Source organism: Nuphar pumila, chromosome 2, assembly GCF_984573655.1.
Source record: "Nuphar pumila chromosome 2, dmNupPumi1.hap1.1, whole genome shotgun sequence".
NCBI lineage: Eukaryota > Viridiplantae > Streptophyta > Magnoliopsida > Nymphaeales > Nymphaeaceae > Nuphar > Nuphar pumila.
The window spans coordinates 138,473,965-138,494,950 of record NC_143250.1 but is presented as its reverse complement, the minus strand read 5'-3'; the positions used below and the strand labels follow the sequence as shown (position 1 = coordinate 138,494,950).

At 38.7% G+C, this 20,986-nt stretch overlaps 1 protein-coding gene across 2 annotated transcripts; it reads left to right on the top strand.

Annotated features, from left to right (window-relative positions):
• The first annotated feature begins 6,516 nt into the window (after positions 1 to 6,516).
• Positions 6,517 to 20,536, top strand: LOC149847299 (subtilisin-like protease SBT3.6). Of its 2 annotated transcripts, XM_089996916.1 has the most exons (4): positions 6,517 to 6,781; positions 6,974 to 7,071; positions 18,563 to 18,868; positions 20,312 to 20,536. In XM_089996916.1, the coding sequence occupies exons 1-3, from the start codon at positions 6,573 to 6,575 to the stop codon at positions 18,634 to 18,636; spliced, it is 381 nt and encodes a 126-aa protein (XP_089853042.1). In that variant the 5' UTR covers positions 6,517 to 6,572; the 3' UTR covers positions 18,637 to 18,868; positions 20,312 to 20,536. The 2 variants fall into 2 exon arrangements, with proteins under 2 accessions (XP_089853042.1, XP_089853044.1); XM_089996918.1 differs by lacking the exon at positions 18,563 to 18,868 and having other exon boundaries at positions 6,535 to 6,781.
• The last annotated feature ends 450 nt before the right edge of the window (positions 20,537 to 20,986 follow it).

Below are 20,986 nucleotides of genomic sequence, written 5' to 3'. Positions count from 1 at the left end.
CCCTAGTGACTGTGTGGGCTGGGTGCAAATTTCTTTAGAAAAAAAAAGATACATATATAATTTGCATAATGTGCTGCCCTTTGTAGGTTCCAGATTTTTGCCATGGTGAAGGTTTCCACTATGTGAATGCTAGATTTTCACCATGGTGGAAAATGTGAATTGTTGAAAATATTAATTGTTGCAAAATTGAGAAACTAACATGCTCGCTCGAAATTTTGAAAAATTTACCAAAATACTCTTAAGTTTTAATCTATTTATAAACACATGCCTAACTTTTGAAATATTGCAAATACACACTTAACCTTTAGGAATGTCAATGGGTTGGATGAAACCTGACACCCAACCCGATTCTGAATCCAACATAGCCAATTTTGAATCTGATTTCCAATTAGAATTAGGATTCATGCTTGGTATTGAATTTTGCAATAAAACCCGACCTGAATCCGATTAAAACCCGAATCCGTCTAAAGCCCGCCGATTAAGTGTAAGTATTGGGTTTTAAGCTAGTCGGATACATATTCGATTTTAACTTTTTTCCATCTGACTCCGAATCTTATTAGGTCGGATATGACTCACTTTTACCTTTTTCATTTGAATCCGACCTGTTGACCTACCTATGAAGATTTAAGAATTACTTTGTTAACTAAGCGTGTTTTTATAATGTTTCAAAAAGATAGTTGCGTGTTTGTAAAATAGGCCAAATGTTTTTGTATTTTTTTTAAATTTTGCAGTCTTTGACTTTACTGGGTATCTAATTCGTGATGTCCCTTATGTTGGAGAGGGTTGTGTATGTTCGCCCCCGATGATTCACTGAATCCCACGTCTGTGTTCGGGGGATCGAATGAGCGCCATGTATTCATGCACATGGGGCTCGTATTCCCGTGTATGTTGACATAACTTTGCATCAGACTCTGGTGTTGTTGCAAAGACTTAAGTACCCTTTATTGCTATTCTTCTCATAAAGTGATGGTTTGAAAAAATGACAAAAATGCCCTTTATTTAAAAAAAAAAAAACAAATAGTTCAAAAAAAGGACAAACATGTCCTCCATCCAGAAAGTCGAGGATGATGTTGACTCTTCAAAGTCTTCTTCTTTTTCTGTTCAAAAAAAGGACAAACATGTCTTCTTCTTCTTTCTCCGTAAAACACTATAAAACCCTTTCTCTCTCTAGAGAAAAAATCAAGGGAAACAAAGAGTTCTTCCTGGAGAAGGCCATGAACATCAACCCTCTCACTCTCTCTCCTTTCTCTCTCTACTTCTGTGCACATCCAACAGACGATCCTACATTGCTCCATCGTCATCTTCTTCTTCTTCTTTCTCCGTAAAACACTGTAAAACCCTCTCTCTCTGTAGAGAAGAAATCAAGGGAGGTAAAGGGTTCCTCCTGGAGAAGGACATGAACACCAACCCTCTCACTCTCTCTCCCTTTTCTCTCTACTTATGTGCCTGATTTAGAGTTTTTGCCCTTACAGGAGGGGGGTCCGGGGGCTCCCCCCGGCGCGGATCCCGCTGCGTGGTCAGCGGGCGGGGGTCCAGGGGGGGCCGCCCCTGGCGGGGGGCAGCGCCCTCTGGACCAAATTTTTTTTGGGCCTTCCAACAATGATTTGTAGTATTATCGGGCTTTCCTACAGCAATTTGTAGTATTTATAGTGTCTTCCGTAAATCGTGAAACGCTATAGCGATTTGTAGTGTCTTCCGTAAATCGCTATAGCGATTTGTAGTGTCTTCCGCAAATCGCTATAGCGATTCGCAAATCGCTATAGCGATTTGTAGTGTCTTCCGCAAATCGCTATAGCGATTCACAAATCGCTATAGCGATTTGTAGTGTCTTCCGCAAATCGCTATAGCGATTTGTAGTGTATTCCGCAAATTAGGACCAACTTGTCAGAGCCATATCTCTCTAACCGAAGGTCATATTCCAAATCCGTAAAAAGTGGTGTCTTTGTTATTGAGTCTAGTTTATTTATGTAAATTTTCAGCAATTTCTATTGTCATTTCATTCCCCATTTTAACTTCAACGATACATTACAACCACAATCATCAAAAGAAAGATTGCCCAAGCTAAGAGTCACCGTTCTCGCCCTCCTCCTCGACAGCAACCCAGTCGGTGCAGTCGCGCTGAGGATGGCCAGCAGAAGCTCCCAGACCCTCCTCCTGTAAGGGTAAAAACTTTGAATCAGGCTCCACAACAGTAAATGTGCAGGTCAGTCGGTGCTTGATGGAGCAATGTATGATCTTCTAATGGATGTGCACAGAAGCAGAAATAGAAGGGAGAGAGAGAGAGAGAGAGTTGAATGATGCTACCCACGCTGGGATGAGCCCCCAAACCCTCCTCTTGTAAGGGTAAAAACTTTGAATCAGGCTCCACAACAGTCAATGTGCAGGTCAGTCGGTGCTTGATGGAGCAATGTATGATCTTCTAATGGATGTGCACAGAAGCAGAAATAGAAGGGAGAGAGAGAGAGTAAGAGGGTTGATGTTCATGGCCTCCTCCAGGGGAGATTTTTTTCTCGGATAATCCTGCAGTGCAGAGACTGGGTCTTAAATAATCATCTTTGGGGCACTTAAGTCTTTACAACCACTCCTTTTCAAGAACCGTCATTTTTTTTTGCATCAATGGAGGAGAGGGTACTTAAGTCTTTGCAATCGCATCAAACTCCAACGCTAATTAATGGTGACAAACATGGGGATACGAGACGCACATGCTTACATACGTGGTGCTCTTTGGGACCCCCGATCATGAGATGTAGCTAACTGCCCTGTTCGGAGGGGGGAACATATAACCTGCTTCGCTTATGTTGGCCCTCCAGTTAGGTGTGCATGACATTGTCAGGTTTAATTTAACTTATTTATTTATTTATCCTTTGAAAATTTAGTTGCTTATTATTGTCATGATTTAAAAAGATGATTTGATTGATTAATTATGATTTATTTATTCATAACAAAACAAGAGTCTTCTTGGAGCATGGATCCCATCATAGTACATATGGTGAGACCGATTCTATATCTATGATAGCCTTCCATCTAATTGGGGGTATCAACTGGCCTGATTTACGTTGACCCAACCTGAACCAAACCCTATAGGATCGGGGTATGGTGATAAATAAGAAGACCCCATTAAGACCCGGGTCTGGACCTAAAGGTCTGATGAATACATGGACCCGGTATAGTTTGTAAAATTTTATACTAGAGACCCGACCCGAGTTTGAATTAAGATGCATAATTTTTTAATGATAAAAAAATATGATTTTATTAGATATGGTCTCGGTTTGGTTCATATAGTTCTTATCCGGTCTAAGTATAATTTTTCTTATAGTTGACCTAATTAAATCCGAGTCCAGACCTATACAATACCTAAAAATCTGGTCAAAGTCTGGTTTCACCTCGGTCTGAATCAAACCCGACCTGTTGACACCCCTACTTTAAACCAATGACTAGAATTAGTCCACATTCACACATTTAAGCATAACCGTCCATATGCATTAGCAGAATGGCTAGAAGTGGCATCATATATTGCAATTTGGGCTGGAAAATGTGGATCAACTCATAAAGAGCTCGTTCAAACTCAAAAAATAGACTCAGCAAGCTAAATATTAAATTATAGATTTTAGATATATTTTACCTCATATGTAAAAACATATGATTGAACTATTTGATGAACGTGACTCCGGTTGTCTAGTAGGAGCAGTGAGTTCAAATCCCAATGGTACATGGTTGTATAACTGGTGGAGGTCTGCCTAAACCCCATCAACAAAAAAATGATTGTACTATTTGATTTGTGGAAAATAGTTTTACTGATAAAATCTTGTCACTTTTAACTCTGCAGCAATACATATCTTTTTTTTTTTAATCCTAATTCTTTCCAACCTGAAATGATGTATTTTTTCGCCAACCGAACTCTCGTTTAACTTGAGTTAGTTATGAGCTCGAATTCAGCTTGGCTTGCCATAAGAATGATCTAACCAATGTTGAATGATATAGACCCTGAAACGATTTTAAAAAACGATTCAAGGGATCAGGGCGATTCCGATTCTGAACAGAATAGAATTGAATCGGCTAAATTTTGACTAGCAAATGACCTGTCACAAAAATCTTAAAATAATACTAAAAATATTAAAATATAATTTAAATCATTTTAAAATTATTTAAAAATTAGCCGTATTGATTTTAGGACGGTCCGATACGAATCAACCAATTCAAGCCGATACTGACAACATTATTAGTTTGAACAGTCCTCGGCTCATTTACCAACCCAGTTGGAGGGTATGATCAATTTGTAGTCAACAACAACAACAACAACAACAACTACGCCTTCATCCCAAAACAATTGAGGTCGGAGATATGAATCAAAAAAGAAAATCATTCTGGGTCTTCCACATGAATCCTTCTCCTCCATTCATTTCTATCCAATGCCATGTCCTCAGTGAGGTTCAAAGCATTCATATCCTTTCCTATCACCTCCATCCATGTCTTCCTAGGCCTACCCCGACCTCTTTTAACTAATATATTTTCCCATTTCTCCATCCTTCTAACTGGAGCATCATTAGGCCTTCGTCGAATATGTCCAAACCACCGTAAACGATTCTCTCTCATCTTATTTTCAATGGGTGCAACGCCTACCTTCTTACGTATCTCCTTGTTCCGAATCTTATCTTTTATTGTATTTCCACACATCCATCTCAGCATACGCATCTCAGCTACACTCATTTTTTGAATATGATGTCTCTTGGCAGCCCAACATTCCGTACCATAAAGTAAAGCGGGCCTAATAGTCGTCCTATAAAACTTTCCCTTCAACCGCAATTGCATTCTACGATCGCACAACACTCCAGTTGCACTTTTCCATTTCATCCACCCAACCTTTATCCTATGATTTACATCTCCATCAATTTCTCCATACTTTTGAATGATAGACCCCAAATATTTGAAAAAATCATCCACCAGTATTTCTTGCTCACCAAGCTTCACTACATTCCCATCTCTATTTCATTGATTACTAAATCGACATTCCATGTATTCTGTCTTACTCTTACTCAACTTAAAACCTCTTGCTTCCAATGTCTGTCTCCATAATTCTAACTTAGCATTAACCCCAGCTCTAGACTCATCAATCAAAAAATATCATCAGCAAACAACATACACCACAACACATTTTCTTGAATTGATCTCGTAAGCTCATCCATCACTATAGCAAATAGGAAAGGGCTTAAAGCAGATCCTTGATGTAACCCAACCGTTATAGGAAAATTGGTTGTCACCCCTCCACAAGTGCGAACATTGGTTACTACTCCTTCATACATATCTTTAATTATACTAATGTACTTGAGAGAAACACCTTTCTTCATCATTGTCCACCAAAGAACGTCCCTAGGTACTCTATCGTAAGCCTTTTCCAAATCAATAAAAACCATATGCAAATCTTTGTTCCTCTCTCTATTTCTCTCAATAAGTTGTCTAAGAAGATGTATAGCTTCCATAGTAGATCTTCCAGGCATAAAACCAAATTGATTCTCCGATATCATGACAACCTTTCTCAACCTAGACTCAATCACCCTCTCCCAAAGTTTCATAGTATGACTCATGAGTTTTATACCACGATAGTTTGTGCAATCTTGTATATCACCCTTATTCTTATATAGAGGCACCAAAGTACTCTTCCTCCACTCATTAGGCATCTTATTTGTCCGCCAAATCTTGTTAAAAAGATTTGTCAATCATTCTAAACCTTTCTCTCCCAAGCATTTCCAAGCCTCGATAGGTATACCATCTGGGCCAACTGTCCTTCTTGATTTCATTTTCTTCAAAGCCTCTCAATTTCTTTCTTTTGAATCTTGCGCATGAAGTCACGATTCATCTCATGAAAAGGAATGGAAAAGTCTCCAAGATCCTGAGCATGACTTTCATTAAATAGCTTATCAAAATAATCTTTCCATCTCTCCTTAATCTCCTCATCTTTGACTAAAACCCTTTGTGTTTCATCTTTGATACATCTAACCATACCCAGATCCCTCGATTTCTTATCTCTCATTTTTGCAATCCTATAAATATCCTTCTCACCCTCTTTGGTATCCAACTTGTCATAAACCTCCTTATATACCTTATCTCTCGCGTTCCGAACTACTTTTTTAGCTTCATTCTTTGCTATTATATACTTCTCCAAATTCTCATTATCACGACTTTTACTTGAATTTCTATAACACCCTCTTTTAACCATTTGTAGTCAAATTATAAAAAAAAAATATTTAATTATTTTAAGAATTAATCACGACTTGTCAAGGAAGATAATCCACAAAGATGGGCAGCCAAGTGCCAACTCCAATCTACAAACCAAAGTGGTTGCGGTTGTTCTTGGATGGCCCTTTTGTTTGACACGATTCAAAAATAGCCAATTGTTTTCTTGCGTGAAAGATGAACACGCCATCCTGGTCTTGACGCAACCAACGCTCTCGATTAAAACGGAAGCTCAATACTTAAGGCTGAAGCAATTTCCTCTTCGGTGAAAAGGATAGACGCGGACAAAAGAGATCTTCTACACAAAGAAGAAGGAAGAAAGAGAATAAATTAAGAAGAGAATGGGATACTTTGCATTGCTTCGATCTTCTTCCCTCCTGAGCGTCTTCCTCGTCCTCACCATCATCATGTCCGAGCAGCAAGCCGACTGCTCTCCCTCGGAAGGGAAGCCGGCGGTTCACATCGTCTACATCGAGAGGCCGCCCAAGGGAGAGGGAGAGGGAGAGGTCGAGAGTTACCACATCAAAACTCTCGCTTCCGTTCTGGGGAGGTTGGGTTATCGATCCCTTTCTCGTTTTGACGACTGCCCATTTCGAGTTTCTCCTCCTTTTTGGAGGTTTTATTGATCTGTCCTTCTCTTTATCGATCCCTTGCTCGTTTTGATGAGTACCCATTTCGAGTTTCTCCTCTTTTTTGGTTTTTATTGATCTGTTTTTCTCTCTTTCTCTTTGAACGAACGCAGCGAAGAGGCCGCGAAGAAGGCTCTTGTCTACAGTTACAAGACCGCCGCTAGCGGGTTCTCGGCGAAGCTCACTCCTGAACAAGTCTCCAAGCTCTCAAGTGAGTTATTTGTTTCTTGTTTCCCTTCTCTTCTCTCTATCTTTCGTCCTTATTATTGTTGCTCGCTTTCTCTCTGATTTTTGTCTTGTTGGTGTGATGGATTTTGCTTCTTATGGTACAAAATGAGAAATAATCTTGGGCTTTATTTGGGGAAAGATTATCGTCTGCCTTCTTGTTGTTGGCATGGGCTTGGTGTATGTGAAATTCGATTCACCAATCCTTTTTAGCTTTGAGGTGGGGTTCCTTTGAACTATTGTGGGTTTAGTCTTAAGGCTTCATTCGGGAGTATGAGTGTCCATGACGAAAAAACAAATTTCAAGTGTTTGTTGAGATAATTGAATGGGAAAGAGAAATTTCAGCTCCACTGTAAAGGTAAATGCAATGTAGACCAAAGTTTTTGATTAAATGCTTGATGATCTATGGAAGAAAAATGAATTAAGTACACTATGGAAGAAAATAAATTGATCAAGTGCAAAAAAAATTCAGTCTGAATAGACAGACTGGTAGTGAAGGGATGCCATAAATATTCCAAAATAGGCTATACAAAATGGAAGCCACAATCCTATATCTCATATTTTCTCTTTCCATGGGTAAGTTTATCAATTTCCTTACAAATTGGTTATTGGTATATTTAAGGCTTGTTAAGTTGCTTAAATGCTATTCATTGCTTGTTTGATGCAAAGTTTTGGAAAGAATTTTAGGCCTTTTGAAGAGCCTTTTTGCCAACTAAATCTTAGGAGGGATTGGACCTTTCAAAGGAAGTGGTTAGGAATTTCTGAAGAATATATTAAATAGCAAGGACGAAAGACTTATCACAAGGAAGTCCTTTAAAAAAAGGAAACAAAGAGAATGATCAAGGGAAGTGGCGGATGGACAGAGCTTTCATGGAGGCATAAATGCTAGGATGGAAGCTTGTAAACACCCCAAATTTTTACTCACCTCCCCAACATTTCCACCAAGCATCAACATCCAGCCTCTGAAATCGCTGGAGGGCAAAATGGTCATTTTCTGAGCCCGGACCTTGCAAAAGTCCAAATTTCATCTGAAACTCTCAAATTTTCTCTATTTTTATCTCAGATGTTCAAGATTTTACTCCTGACAGGAGACAGACATCTCCAAGTCTTGGTTCAAGATTATATTGCATAAGACATGTCATTGCATATCATTGCATAAGCATTTCAAATCACTGCACTGCACAGCATGTCATTTCGAGGTCCAGAACTCTCGATTTCAAAATCTTCAATCCAGATTAGAATTTTAACTCTTTTCAAAATTGATTTCAAAACCCTGGGTCTTCAAAATTATCAATTTTTCCCATTTTACCCCCAGGACTCTGAATTTCAAAATATTTCCTCAGGAAAACTATCTGGATAGTTTTCAATATGGATTTCAGTCACTTCACCTCAGATTTTGCTCTTTTTGACAATTTCAAATATCTTTCTTTTACAAAATCGCCCTACAAGGGCCAACTCTTTTCAAAATTCCTGTTTTGCCCATTAGTCCAGATTTTATGAAAATTCCAAAAAGAAGTTGTTTTATCCTTATTTCAATAAAGAAGCAATGTGGGACCCACACTGAGGTGGTGTCACACAAGCTTTTCTTTTGAAAATTTGAATTTTGAAAAACCCAAAAATATAGGAGCCTTGTCCCCTGGATTGGTGCCACTTGTCTTTTCTCTCTCCTCCCATTTCCATGCCACGTGTCAGTGTGGGGCTACCTTCAGAAGCCGCCACATGTCATCCCAATTATCTGCCATATGTCACCCTATCCATCCTGCGCCATGTGTCATTCCAAGACTACCAAGAGATGCCAAGTGTCATAGGTTGTCCTGTCTAGAAAAAGTGGAGCTTGTCTCCTCTGAGGTGGCGCCACTTGAAGTGTGTCTCCTGCAGGGGACACGTGTCAACCCCTCCTTCCTTCTAGAAAAGTAGCCTAACACATGTCTCTCCCTACTTTTCTCAAAAAAGTAAGAGACATGTGTCACTCCTAAATTCCTACAGAAAAGGTAGGCTTGTCTCCTCTGAGGTGGCGCCATCTGGAGTGTCTCCTGCAGAGGACACATGGCAAGCCCTCATTTCCTCAGAAAAAGGCAAGTGCCATGTGTCATTTTCTGCTTTCTTCAGAAAAGCTAGAATTCAAATATTCAAAAATCCCCATAGGTGGCGAAAATCAAGAACTCCTACCTTTTTCATCCTGTCTGAGATGGCGCCACATGGCTTGGCCCACCTTCTCTCCCCTCTGCCACGTGTCATTCTCTGCTTCTTTCAGAAAAAGTAGAGGACACATGTCTTCTCCCTACCTCTTTCAGAAAAGTAGGAGACACATGTCACTCCTGGCCTTCTTCAGAAAAAGCAAACCATTTAAAATTCAAACAAGGCATTAGGTGGCGAAAATCCGGAGCTCTGATTTTTCCAGATGGCCTATGAGGGCGCCACATGTCCCTTCCCTCCTTCTCACCCCTCTGCCACGTGTCATCTTCTGCTTCTTTCAGAAAAAGTAGGTGACACATGTCTCCTTCTCACTCCTTCAGAAAAAGTAGAGGACACATGTCTCCTCCCTACTTTTTTCAGAAAAGTAGGAGACACATGTCACTGCCCTCTTTTTCCTCCCTCTTGCCACATGGCATTGTAGGAGCCACCCTGAGGTGGCGCCACATGTCCATCCTCCATTCCTCCAGGGCCAACCTCCATTTGAAATTCGAATTCTCCTCTGAGGTGGCGCCATCTGAAGAACCTCCTCCAGCAGGCTGACACTTGGAACCATCCTGGACTGCCACATGTCCAGATCTCCTTTCACCAGAAAAAGCAAAATTCAAATTCCTCTGAGGTGGCGCCTTCTGAGCCCACTGCTCTGTCCTTCTGACATGTGTCAAACACCTTTTGAGGTGGCACCATTCCAGGACTCCACTTGGCTCCATTTTTATTTTTTTATTTTATTTTAATAAAGGTAGCCCACCATGAGGTGGCGCCACCTGAAGACTCCCTACAAAAAGCGAATTTGAAATTCAAACTCCAAGAGAGCACCCTCTGAGGTGGCGCCTTCTGGGAGTTCCCTGCAGAGAGAATCAAGCAAACTTTTGAAAAATTCCAAATTCCCCCTGCTGAGGTGTCTCACCCACAAAATTTCCATTTTTTATTTTTCTCAAAAAATCAAAAGAGCCTTTTGAGGTGGCGCCACCTGAGGGCTCCCTGCAGAAGACAAATTCGAATTTCAAACCCCTCAGATGGCACCCCCTGAGATGGCGCCACATGGAGGGCTCAGATTGAGCCTGTTTGAATTTCAAAAATTTTTCAGAAAATTTATAAAAACAAGGGTTCACGCCCAGCCTGAGAGGGATCATTTTTTTTTTTGCTCTTGTGAACTTGGAAAATCCGACCTAGCCTTCCTAAAATCCGATTTTGAACTTTGGAAATCGTGCCCCCTTTGGCTCATTGAATAAGGTGGAGTAGAGCTCGTGCTGTGGCGAATTCGATTCCAACAGAGGTCGATTTTTGTGAACCATCCGAAGCTTGGAGCGAAGGACGAAGGAAGCTCGTGATAGCTGCCTCTTTCAAGAGCTCCTACGCTGCGTAACGAAACAAGGTGCACTTCTTGTCTATTGATTTGATTCTATAATTCGAATCGGGAGTCGTTTGAAGAAAGAGCTCATCCGAGGGATGGATTGAGCTATTCTCATAAAACGACATATATCAAATGTTTCATTATGCTTCCTTGATGATTTTAACATGCATGTAGTTAGCTAGATTTAATTTGCATTTTATTTCATTCATTTAGCATATTTCATGAATTAATTAGGATTAATTTAGCCTTTATTTCAATTCTGCTTATTTTCAGTAGGTCTCTGTTTTTGTCAGTCAGTCCACACGTAATTTCATGCATTTGTTTTTTATTAAAAATCCCAAAAAAATCACGGAATGCGCCCTTAGGTGTCCCTGAAATTTTGCCAAAAATTCGGAGGCATTTGAATTTGTTTACTGCGGTAAACATCCAAAATGGCAAGTCGGGTGTTTTTACCCGGGATGCGTTTTGAAACTCATTTGCCGACTTGTAAAATCTAGATATCCCTCATGGGAGATCCGATTTTCGATCCGAAAAATGTTCTGAACTCGGGAGAATGTCTAGTTTTTAATATGATTTTTTTTCAGATTTTTCTGATTTTTTTATGTCTGACAAAAAATCCGAGAGTTCGGGACACGTGTCAGAGCCTAATTTGGGCCTCTGAGATCTTGGATCGACTTAGGGCTATGGTTTCTCTTTGTGTGTTGCTCCAAATCCGAAACTGTAAAAAGTGAAAGTGGTGTCCGAGATATCCTCTGTTTGAATCTGAAAGCCTGTAATTTTTAGAACAGTGTTGACCCCTGCTTCGGATTTTTATTGTCAGCCCCCTGTTTTGCTACATTTGTCTGTCCTGTTAGTTTAGGCAGAAATAGTTATATTTTTATCTGTGATTCCGTTGATCAAATGCCGAAGTCATAAACATTAAAGTTGTTCATGTAGGTGTCGTGCATAACTCTGATTAATTTCATAAATTTCCATGGCCGTAATCCCTGTTATTGAACTCATCATGGCTCAAATCCCGAGGCTATAAAAACCAAAAATGTTCCATTTCGGGTCTTTTAGCAGTCTACAAAATATCAAAAGTTTCCATGGTGTAAATCTTGCATTATCATATTAGGCATTGCATTTGGTTCGGATCCATAGGCAAAATCCACCATTTTAGGACTTTCTTTGAATTTTAGCATTTAAATCATATCATTTCGTGATTTTTAGCATTCTAGGTTGTTTATCAGAGTGTTTAGATGCTTCATACCGAATTTGGTGCAATTTGAAATCCATTTGAGGTTTGGATCATCCATAATACCAAAACAGGGTCCCGCAGGACCCGGATCCAAGCGAAAAACAAGCGAAAATCGTTATTTTTGATAAATTGCAAAATACCAAATTCTGATTTTACAGTCTTAATGTGTCTAGCAGCATGTCATCATATCTCTTACTGCATTTCATCATCATTTGATTCAATTTGAACTTCAAAATCTCAATTTTACCAAGTTTTCCTTCAAAAAACCTTGATTTTAAAGGTATAACTTTATAATTAGGGGTATTTTGGTCATTTTGACCACCAATTCCGAATTTCAAACTGTTTTCCACTGAATTCCCTGTATTTACACCATTTCAAATATCAAGGAAGCATGAAAATAGGGTTTATATCCAATTAAATCCAATAATTTCATAATATTATTGGAAAACCTTGGAAAAACCCACATATTTGAGCTAACTTTATTTCAAGCTTGGCAGGGACATTCCAAAGAAGGAGCTGAAGTCTGCAAATTTCTTTTATTTCCTTTATTTAGTGATGTAATAATGTGAACTTTGGAATAAGAGAGTTAATTTCCTGCTTAGACTAGGATGCATATCATATAGTTTAAATTTATGCAATATCCTGATTATATGATTCATGCATTTTATTTCAAAAGCACTATGGATGTTCACGAATGGCACGTGCACCAACTCTTAGGGAGTTGATGGACTCGGTGGGATCCATATTTACGGCCCTAGTCGGAATATGGACGAGACCCAGATCCATCATCTTTCTACTAGTCACATGGAGCCTACACTCTTAGGCTATCTTAAAATGCACATCATATTTCCAAAGTTTTCAAAATCATGTGCATCAAATCAACTAAGTTCTGAACATATTCATGGCCACAGTCAGAATATGTGAAGGATTTATCTTGACTTAATGCACATTTTTCCAACAAATCTCCTAGAAAATCTTTTCAAAGTGCATTCATTCACTCATGACATTTACATCATGAAATCATTGATTTTCTCAAGATTTTCTCAAGAAAACTTCATTCTCAAGAAATTGATTTCTCAAGAAATTCTAAGGATTTTTCAAAATCGGTTTTTCCAAAGACAAGTTTTTCCACAGTTTTCCCAGGAAAATGATATTTTCTTAAGATATTCAAAAGAGTTTTCCAATCTTTCTTCAAGATCCAAAATCGATTTCCAAGTATTTCAAAAGGTAAAATTCCCAGGATCTCGATTCCCCAAGTTTGAATTTCCTTCTCCAATGAGTTTTCCTATAAATCTTCCATCATTTTCCTAAGAAAACTCTCAAAGTCCAAGTTTTCCTAAGAAGTGTTTCCCTTTTCAGAAAGTTCATCTTTTCTCAAGAATCACTTCCATTTTCCCAGGATTTTCAACCATTCATAATTTTCCCAAGTCTTTATGAACTTTCCTGAGATTTCAAATCTTTTTCATCTGAGTTTCCTGAGAAATTGATTTTCACCCTCTTCCTGAGAGATTCTTTCCAACTCCAAATGTTTTCTAAGCATACATCATGTTTTCCAACTTGCATTTTCCAAAATCTCATAGCACATGCCTGAATTCTCTGTACATTTAGGATAGAACATAACTTTGATAATTTCGCTAAGTCAAGCATAGTTTTGGTCCTTGGTTCGATTACCCCTGTTAAAGGCGGCAGGAACAGTCGAACCTCGTACCGACAGGTCGAGCCCCATCCCATGGATTTTCCCGCAAATTTTCAAAAACGGAGGCGAGTATTTCAAAACAATTTCCAAAATCCGGTCAAGTTTGAAGCGCGAAAGCGTTTCCCCTCTCTCTCTTCCGCAAGGAAGGGAAGACGGGGGAAAAATTTCGCGACGAGAACAAAGCTGCATCTGCAGATTTCATGAAGTGGCCTTTTTTGGTAAAACATGGGGTCCATAACCAACTCTTTACCCTTTGGAGCACTACTCAATATTAAAGGGTGGAGGAGGTGTAAGAATGACAAGGACTTTTACCAAGCTTCAGTTGAAGACTCAAAATGATGGGATTTCTTATGGCCTGGAATTCGAACCATGGGAGTCCTATGATTGAGAGTGCACACATCACCTTCACACACTTCCTATAACTGGGCGTGGTATGTGATCCCTGTGCCATAACCTATGTGGCTTGAGTATCCTTATGGCATTGTAATGTATCATGGGAAACTGATGCTAAAACTAAATGAAAATCTAGTTTTCAGGTGTATTAAGCTTCTAAAACCAGTGCTTTCTAAAGTTTTTATTTGCATACTTTTATATGAATTCCACAGTTAGATGATCCCTGTGTTGTGGGAGAAGTAAAGTGTCTTTTTTCTCGCCCATGTAGTTGTTAGCTAGGATCATTGTAAATGCCGCCCACCAGAGTGTCTATCATGGAACTGCTTACAGTACCTTTTTTTCATCGATTCACTTCGAAGACATTTTTTGACGTTCTCAATTATGTATGGTTGACCATGCCTGGGTGTGTTCTTATGCCTCTCAACAATCAAGCAAATGGCTGATTGTACTTGGAGCTCGATAAGGACAACATTGTGCATTGGTGGTTGCCTGAAATCTTGATAGACGATGTTGAAGAGTTTTATCAGCATTGTGCATTGGCATGTCATAAAGAACTTGTGTTAATTCTTGAATCTTGATAGACTATGTTGAAGGATTTTATCATTTTCCAGTTTTATATTTCAACAACTACCATTGATCTTTACCTATGTTACAAGTTCTTTAGACTTTGTTTTTTCCTTTTGGCCTTTTTCTTTTCTTATTGGGAGGTTCTCTTTGTTGGGGCTATATATGGATTGGGAAAAGGAGTTATATGCATTGTTCAGATACTTGTTTTGCATGTTACAATAGGCTTCTTATTTCTCTTTTTGTCTTGTTGAAGCGTACATCTTTCTTGTTGATTAGAAAGAGAGATAGGGGTTGTTGCATCGATTGTAAGGTTATACCGGGAGAAAGTGTAGCTACACAACATAGAGTCTTAATTTTAGTTCTTAGAATTAGACAATGCCGCAAAAGGGATAGACATAGGATAGATCCTAGAATTAAGTGGTGGGCACTGAAAGGAGCTAAACAAGGAATGTTTGTAGAGCAGGTAGTTAAGGAAGTTGATTGGTGTCTCGACGAGGATTCAGAATCAATGTGGAATAAGATAGCGGGTGGCATGAGAAAGGTGACTAAGGAGGTATGGGGTGAGTCTAAAGGCGTTGCACCGCTAGGTAAGGATACATCGTGGTGGAACGAGGATGTCAAATTAGCTATTAAGGTTAAAAGAGAGTGTTATAGAAATCTAAGTAAGAGTCGTGATAATGAGAATTTGGAGAAGTATATGATAGCAAAGAAGGAAGCTAAAAAAGTAGTTCGGAACGCGAGGGATAAGGTATATAAGGAGGTTTATGACAAGTTGGATACCAAAGAGGGCGAGAAGGATATTTATAGGATTGCAAAAATGAGAGATAGGAAATCGAGGGATCTGGGTATGGTTAGATGTATCAAAGATGAAATGCAAAGGGTTTTAGTCAAAGACGAGGAGATTAAGGAGAGATGGAAAGATTATTTTGATAAGCTATTTAATGAAAGTCATGCTCAAGATCTTGGAGACTTCTCCATTCCTTTTCATGAGATGAATCGTGACTTCATGCGCAAGATTCAAAAGAAAGAAATTGCAGAGGCTTTGAAGAAAATGAAATCAAGAAGGACAGTTGGCCCAGATGGTATATCTATCGAGGCTTGGAAATGCTTGGGAGAGAAAGGTTTAGAATGGTTGACAAATCTTTTTAACAAGATTTGGCGGACAAATAAGATGCCTAATGAGTGGAGGAAGAATACTTTGATGCCTCTATATAAGAATAAGGGTGATATACAAGATTGCACAAACTATCGTGGTATAAAACTCATGAGTCATACTATGAAACTTTGGGAGAGGGTGATTGAGTCTAGGTTGAGGAAGGTTGTCATGATATCAGAGATTCAATTTGGTTTTATGCCTGGAAGATCAACTATGGAAGCTATACATCTTCTTAGACAACTTATTGAGAGAAATAGAGAGAGGAACAAAGATTTGCATATGGTTTTTATTGATTTGGAGAAGGCTTACGATAGAGTACCTAGGGACGTTCTCTGGTGGACAATGATGAAGAAATGTGTTTCTCTCAAGTACATTAGTATAATTAAAGATATGTATGATGGAGTAGTAACCAATGTTTGCACTTGTGGAGGGGTGACAACCAATTTTCCTATAACGGTTGGGTTACATCAAGGATCTGCTTTAAGCCCTTTCCTATTTGCTATAGTGATGGATGAACTTACGAGATCAATTCAAGAAAATGTGCTGTGGTGTATGTTGTTTGCTGATGATATTGTTTTGATTGATGAGTCTAGAGATGGGGTTAATGCTAAGTTAGAATTATGGAGACAGACATTGGAAGCAAGAGGTTTTAAGTTGAGTAAGAGTAAGACAGAATACATGGAATGTCAGTTTAGTAAGCAACGAAGTAGTGATGGGAGTGTAGTAAAGCTTGATGAGCAAGAAATACCGGTGGATGGTTGTTTCAAATATTTGGGATCTATCATTCAAAAGTATGGAGAAATTGATGGAGATGTAAATCATAGGATAAAGGCTGGGTGGATGAAATGGAAAAGTGCAACTGGAGTGTTGTGCGATCGTAGAATGCCATTGCGGTTGAAGGGAAAGTTTTATAGGACGACTATTAGGCCCGCTTTACTATATGGTACGGAATGTTGGGCTGCCAAGAGACATCATATTCAAAAAATGAGTGTAGCTGAGATGCGTATACTGAGATGGATGTGTGGAAATACAATAAAAGATAAGATTCGGAACGAGGAGATACGTAAGAAAGTAGGTGTTGCACCCATTGAAAATAAGATGAGCGGGAATCGTTTACGGTGGTTTGGACATATTCGGCGAAGGCCTAATGATGCTCCAGTTAGAAGGATGGAGAAATGGGAAAATATATAAGTTAAAAGAGGTCGGGGTAGGCCTAGGAAGACATGGATGGAGGTGATAGGAAAGGATATGAATGCTTTGAACCTCACCGAGGACATGGCATTGGATAGAAATGATTGGAGGAGAAGGATTCATGTGGAAGACCCAGAATGATTTTCTTTTTTGGTTCATATCTCCGACCTCAATTGTTTTGGGATGAAGGCGTAGTTGTTGTTGTTGTTGTTGTAATGTTGAACTTTCATGAAGGCTTAGAACAATCATTCAATGAACATGAATGATATCCAACTTCTCTACCTTTGAATGTTGGGTTCTCAAGCATAGCAATATATTGTTCCCAATACCAAGGTGTAATTAGGGACCTCATATTTGCCTTACTGTCTTTCATGTATGAGTAGATTGAATCATTGAAGCCTTGGCCATAATCACCATCTCAGTGCAAGCATTCACAATGCATCAATTGAACTCTTCCTATTCACTCCTTGTAAGTTGGAAGGTGACCAAACTTGCATCAGTTGGTAAATTCCTTTTCTTGCCTTGGTATCCTTTCATATAAAAAATGCCTTGAATTTTTTGTTAAGCCTATTGATCACCTTTTTAGGCATAATTAAAGAGATGAAAGGTAGCCGGTTTGATTGTCTAATGCATGTTTTCTGAAGGTCATCCGCTTTCAAGGAAATATATCCAACCTTCCATGAGTGGAGATTTTTGTTGTTGCTGTTCTCAATCTTAGCCGACAGTGGTTTGTTGTAGGCCACTGCATTTAGTGGATAAGAAGATTCCTCATAGAATACAACCAAAGTTAATTGCAAACAACCTTCTATGATGGTATTAAAGGAGAATGGCATAAGGGCCATATTTCCTATCGATTTTCAAATGGGCTGCCTGCTTGAGGACTTGGGATAAATCAAGGTTTTCCAAGCTTGTTTTGCAAACATCAGGTATTTGCAAGTCATTTGTGCTTAGGTGAATCAAAGGGGTGATGTTCATGACTTTGATTTACTTAATGGAACTGCTAGTCTAATGGTTTTTCTGAACAAGGCTAAACAGTAGCATCAATAGAGGATGGCCTTCCCTTGGAACTCTCATATGGTTTAGCTCCTAAACTATTCACTGATGCAAGTCATAATGAATGATGTGGAGAGACATGTACCTGTTCAGCCCTCTAATTATTGCCAAAACTCATCCTTTCCATTGGAAATAACAGAAACTGTGTTGTACATTCCCAAAAAGTAATTGTGTCAATCTTAAAATTATTATATATTATGGATACTCATTAAGCTAAGATGTTGCTGCCATACTAGAAAGCCCCTCCATTCGTGTTTTTTTTTAAAGCAATGAAGAAAAGACCAACTTTGGTCTTTGTACTGAAACTTTTGATATGTTCTTGTAGTGCTATTAAAATGAGAAATCTATAAAATTTAGTTTCCTTGATGCTTCTTGACATGAATTGCATAGTTTAGAATCTCCAATCTTGGTCTGGTGTTCAATGCCTGATTTGACATAAATATTCAAAATTTCAAATATGTGGCGTCAATAGGTTTTACCAAGTCATTTGACCACCTCATAAGTTCTTTGCTTCAAGAATACACTGCTTCTTTTCAGCATTTTCCCCTATTCATTTAGCTGATTTTACTTGTGCGCAAACTGTTGTTTTGAAGCTGCAAAGTTATGAGTGATAAATGTTTTGTTAATCTCTTTGTAGAACAACCAGGGGTTCTTCAGATAGTTCCAGACACCAAGTATGAGCTGGATACAGGAACTGACAGTGTGATCTAATGAGAGAATCATATGGAGTACAGTCTCAATGATGAAGATGCTGAATTGCCATCTTATAAGCTAGTTTATATATATAAATAAATCAGTGTTCATCATTGTAATGTGAATATTATCACTACAAAGATTCTCAACAAGAAGTGTGATGGATAAAACAACCTTGCTTATGCTTGCAGTTTATACCTTTTGCTTCCTAGAGGGTGGGTAAGGATAAATGTAGTTCTAGCACATGCAGGTGAGACATGCCCTCTTGATAATAATTAGTGGGTGGATGAATACATGCTGTATGAGATAAAGGAACTCCGATGTTGATATGATGCCTTGTTTTATTTTGGCTTTTTGAGATGTTTTCACTAGTTCTATTGTTAACATGTTTGACACATTATCCCTTTGCTTGATATGATTTAAATAGAATAAGAAATTTGCGCAAGTTATATTGATCTTTCTATTCTTGAACTATATGAATAGGCACCTTTGGCCTAATGAAAATAAGTATTTTTTGGTACTTGAATGGATTCCTCATTGGTTAATCTGACCTTGTCCAAGGTACTTCCCTTATTGGAAGTTGCATAGTGTAGATTGCTTACTTTCATATCTTTTCAGAGAACCTAGAAAGGATCTTGTAGGAATTTCCTAAGAGCTTGAACCTATTGAGAGTTTGGGCCCATACCCCATTGGCATGAGCTCCTCCTTTAAGTGCTTATTCAGCTCTTTGACAATACTAACTTTTATGAGATCGTAAGAGATATGAAGCTGTGTCAATTTATGATAGTGCAAGATGCATAAACACAGGGAACTTATTAAGCCCAAGGCTTTATGTTTGGTTAACATGAAGTTCGTGACATGAAATTCCAGAATATACTGAAAAGGGCATCAAGTGCAGACTATTGATGGAGATGGTGTTGGGGCATGAAAAGGCTTCTGTACAATGTCCAACCCTTTGTCATGAGCTAACGATCTCCTTATTGTTCTTCTCATGAATGATGGTTTTACCTTCTAAGCCCTAACTGAATTGGCTGTTCTCATGCAGGCAGTGTTACAGAATAATTCATTATGTTACTTTCCCTCTTGAAGGCTGATGCATTTTGACTTTGCACATTTTCTGTTAGTGTTTGCGGATTAGATGTCTCCCTATCACCATTCCCACCGGCTGATATATATCTGTTTTAACTCAACCTGGTAAACTCTGGAATCCTTTTACTGAGCTTGCAAGCTGGCTCGGCTCATTGGGGTTCTAAGCTGCTAGTGCATGAATGCCAATTACGGCTATTTACGCAGAGTTCACTATGCATTGTCATTCCCCCGAATTCCTGGGCTAGTTTCTCCCTTAGCCAAATGAGAAGTGCACCTTTGTTTGCTTGGTTTCCATTCTGTATTTTATTAGTGTGGCATATATTCTGCTTCTTGGCTGTGATCATTATGATCGGCTTTATCGGCGTATCACAGTTTAGAAACTGCCTACTTGTTTCCAATATGTTGCTCCATTTCAATGTTCATTCCTTTATTTACTACAAATATAACAAACTTTATACGCTCGCTGTGCTGGACCTGCAAATTTCTCAGATATTGTTCATATACTGAGATCTTCTGCATTGTGCATTATATTGTAGAGGTCATATTTTGATTGCTGCTGTTGCAAAGTTGATTTATAGCTCTGATATGCATCATCTTTTGACAGATATACCAGGGGTTCTTCATGTGGAACAAAGCATGACATATAAGCTGCATTCAGTAACTGGTGTATAGCATTGAAGTGACTATCGGTAACCATCATTTGGTTTGTGTAAATCTTCATAACAGTGAAGATGATCCAGTATTTCTGATCATAAATAAAGGGTCTTTTCTTCATTTATATAAAAGCTCTTTGGTGTTGGTTATACGAGATATATTTCTTTTTATGCAATGGTGATGTGCAAGAGTTGAAAGTTTTTCATGGATTGGCTATGGTATTCGATGACCCTTTTGGGATCGCTTGCGTGCATAAACGGAAAATATCTCTTTTATGACATCATTTCATGCCATTTATTTATTTTGGATCAGCAAATAAAAATATGAAAACCCATATTTCTTTTGGAACTAACCCAGATTTTGGTATGTATTATCTGGATCTAAAAATACAGGTTGGATCCACGTTTCTGCTTTGGGTCCATTTGCAATTTTACAGTAAATGCCTTTTCAATTCCTTTTCATGAGATGAATCATGACTTCATGCGCAAGATTCAAAAGAAAGAAATTGCAGAGGCTTTGAAGAAAATGAAATCAAGAAGGGCAGTTGGCCCAGATGGTATACCTATCGAGGCTTGGAAATGCTTGGGAGAGAAAGGTTTAGAATGATTAACAATTTTTTTTAACA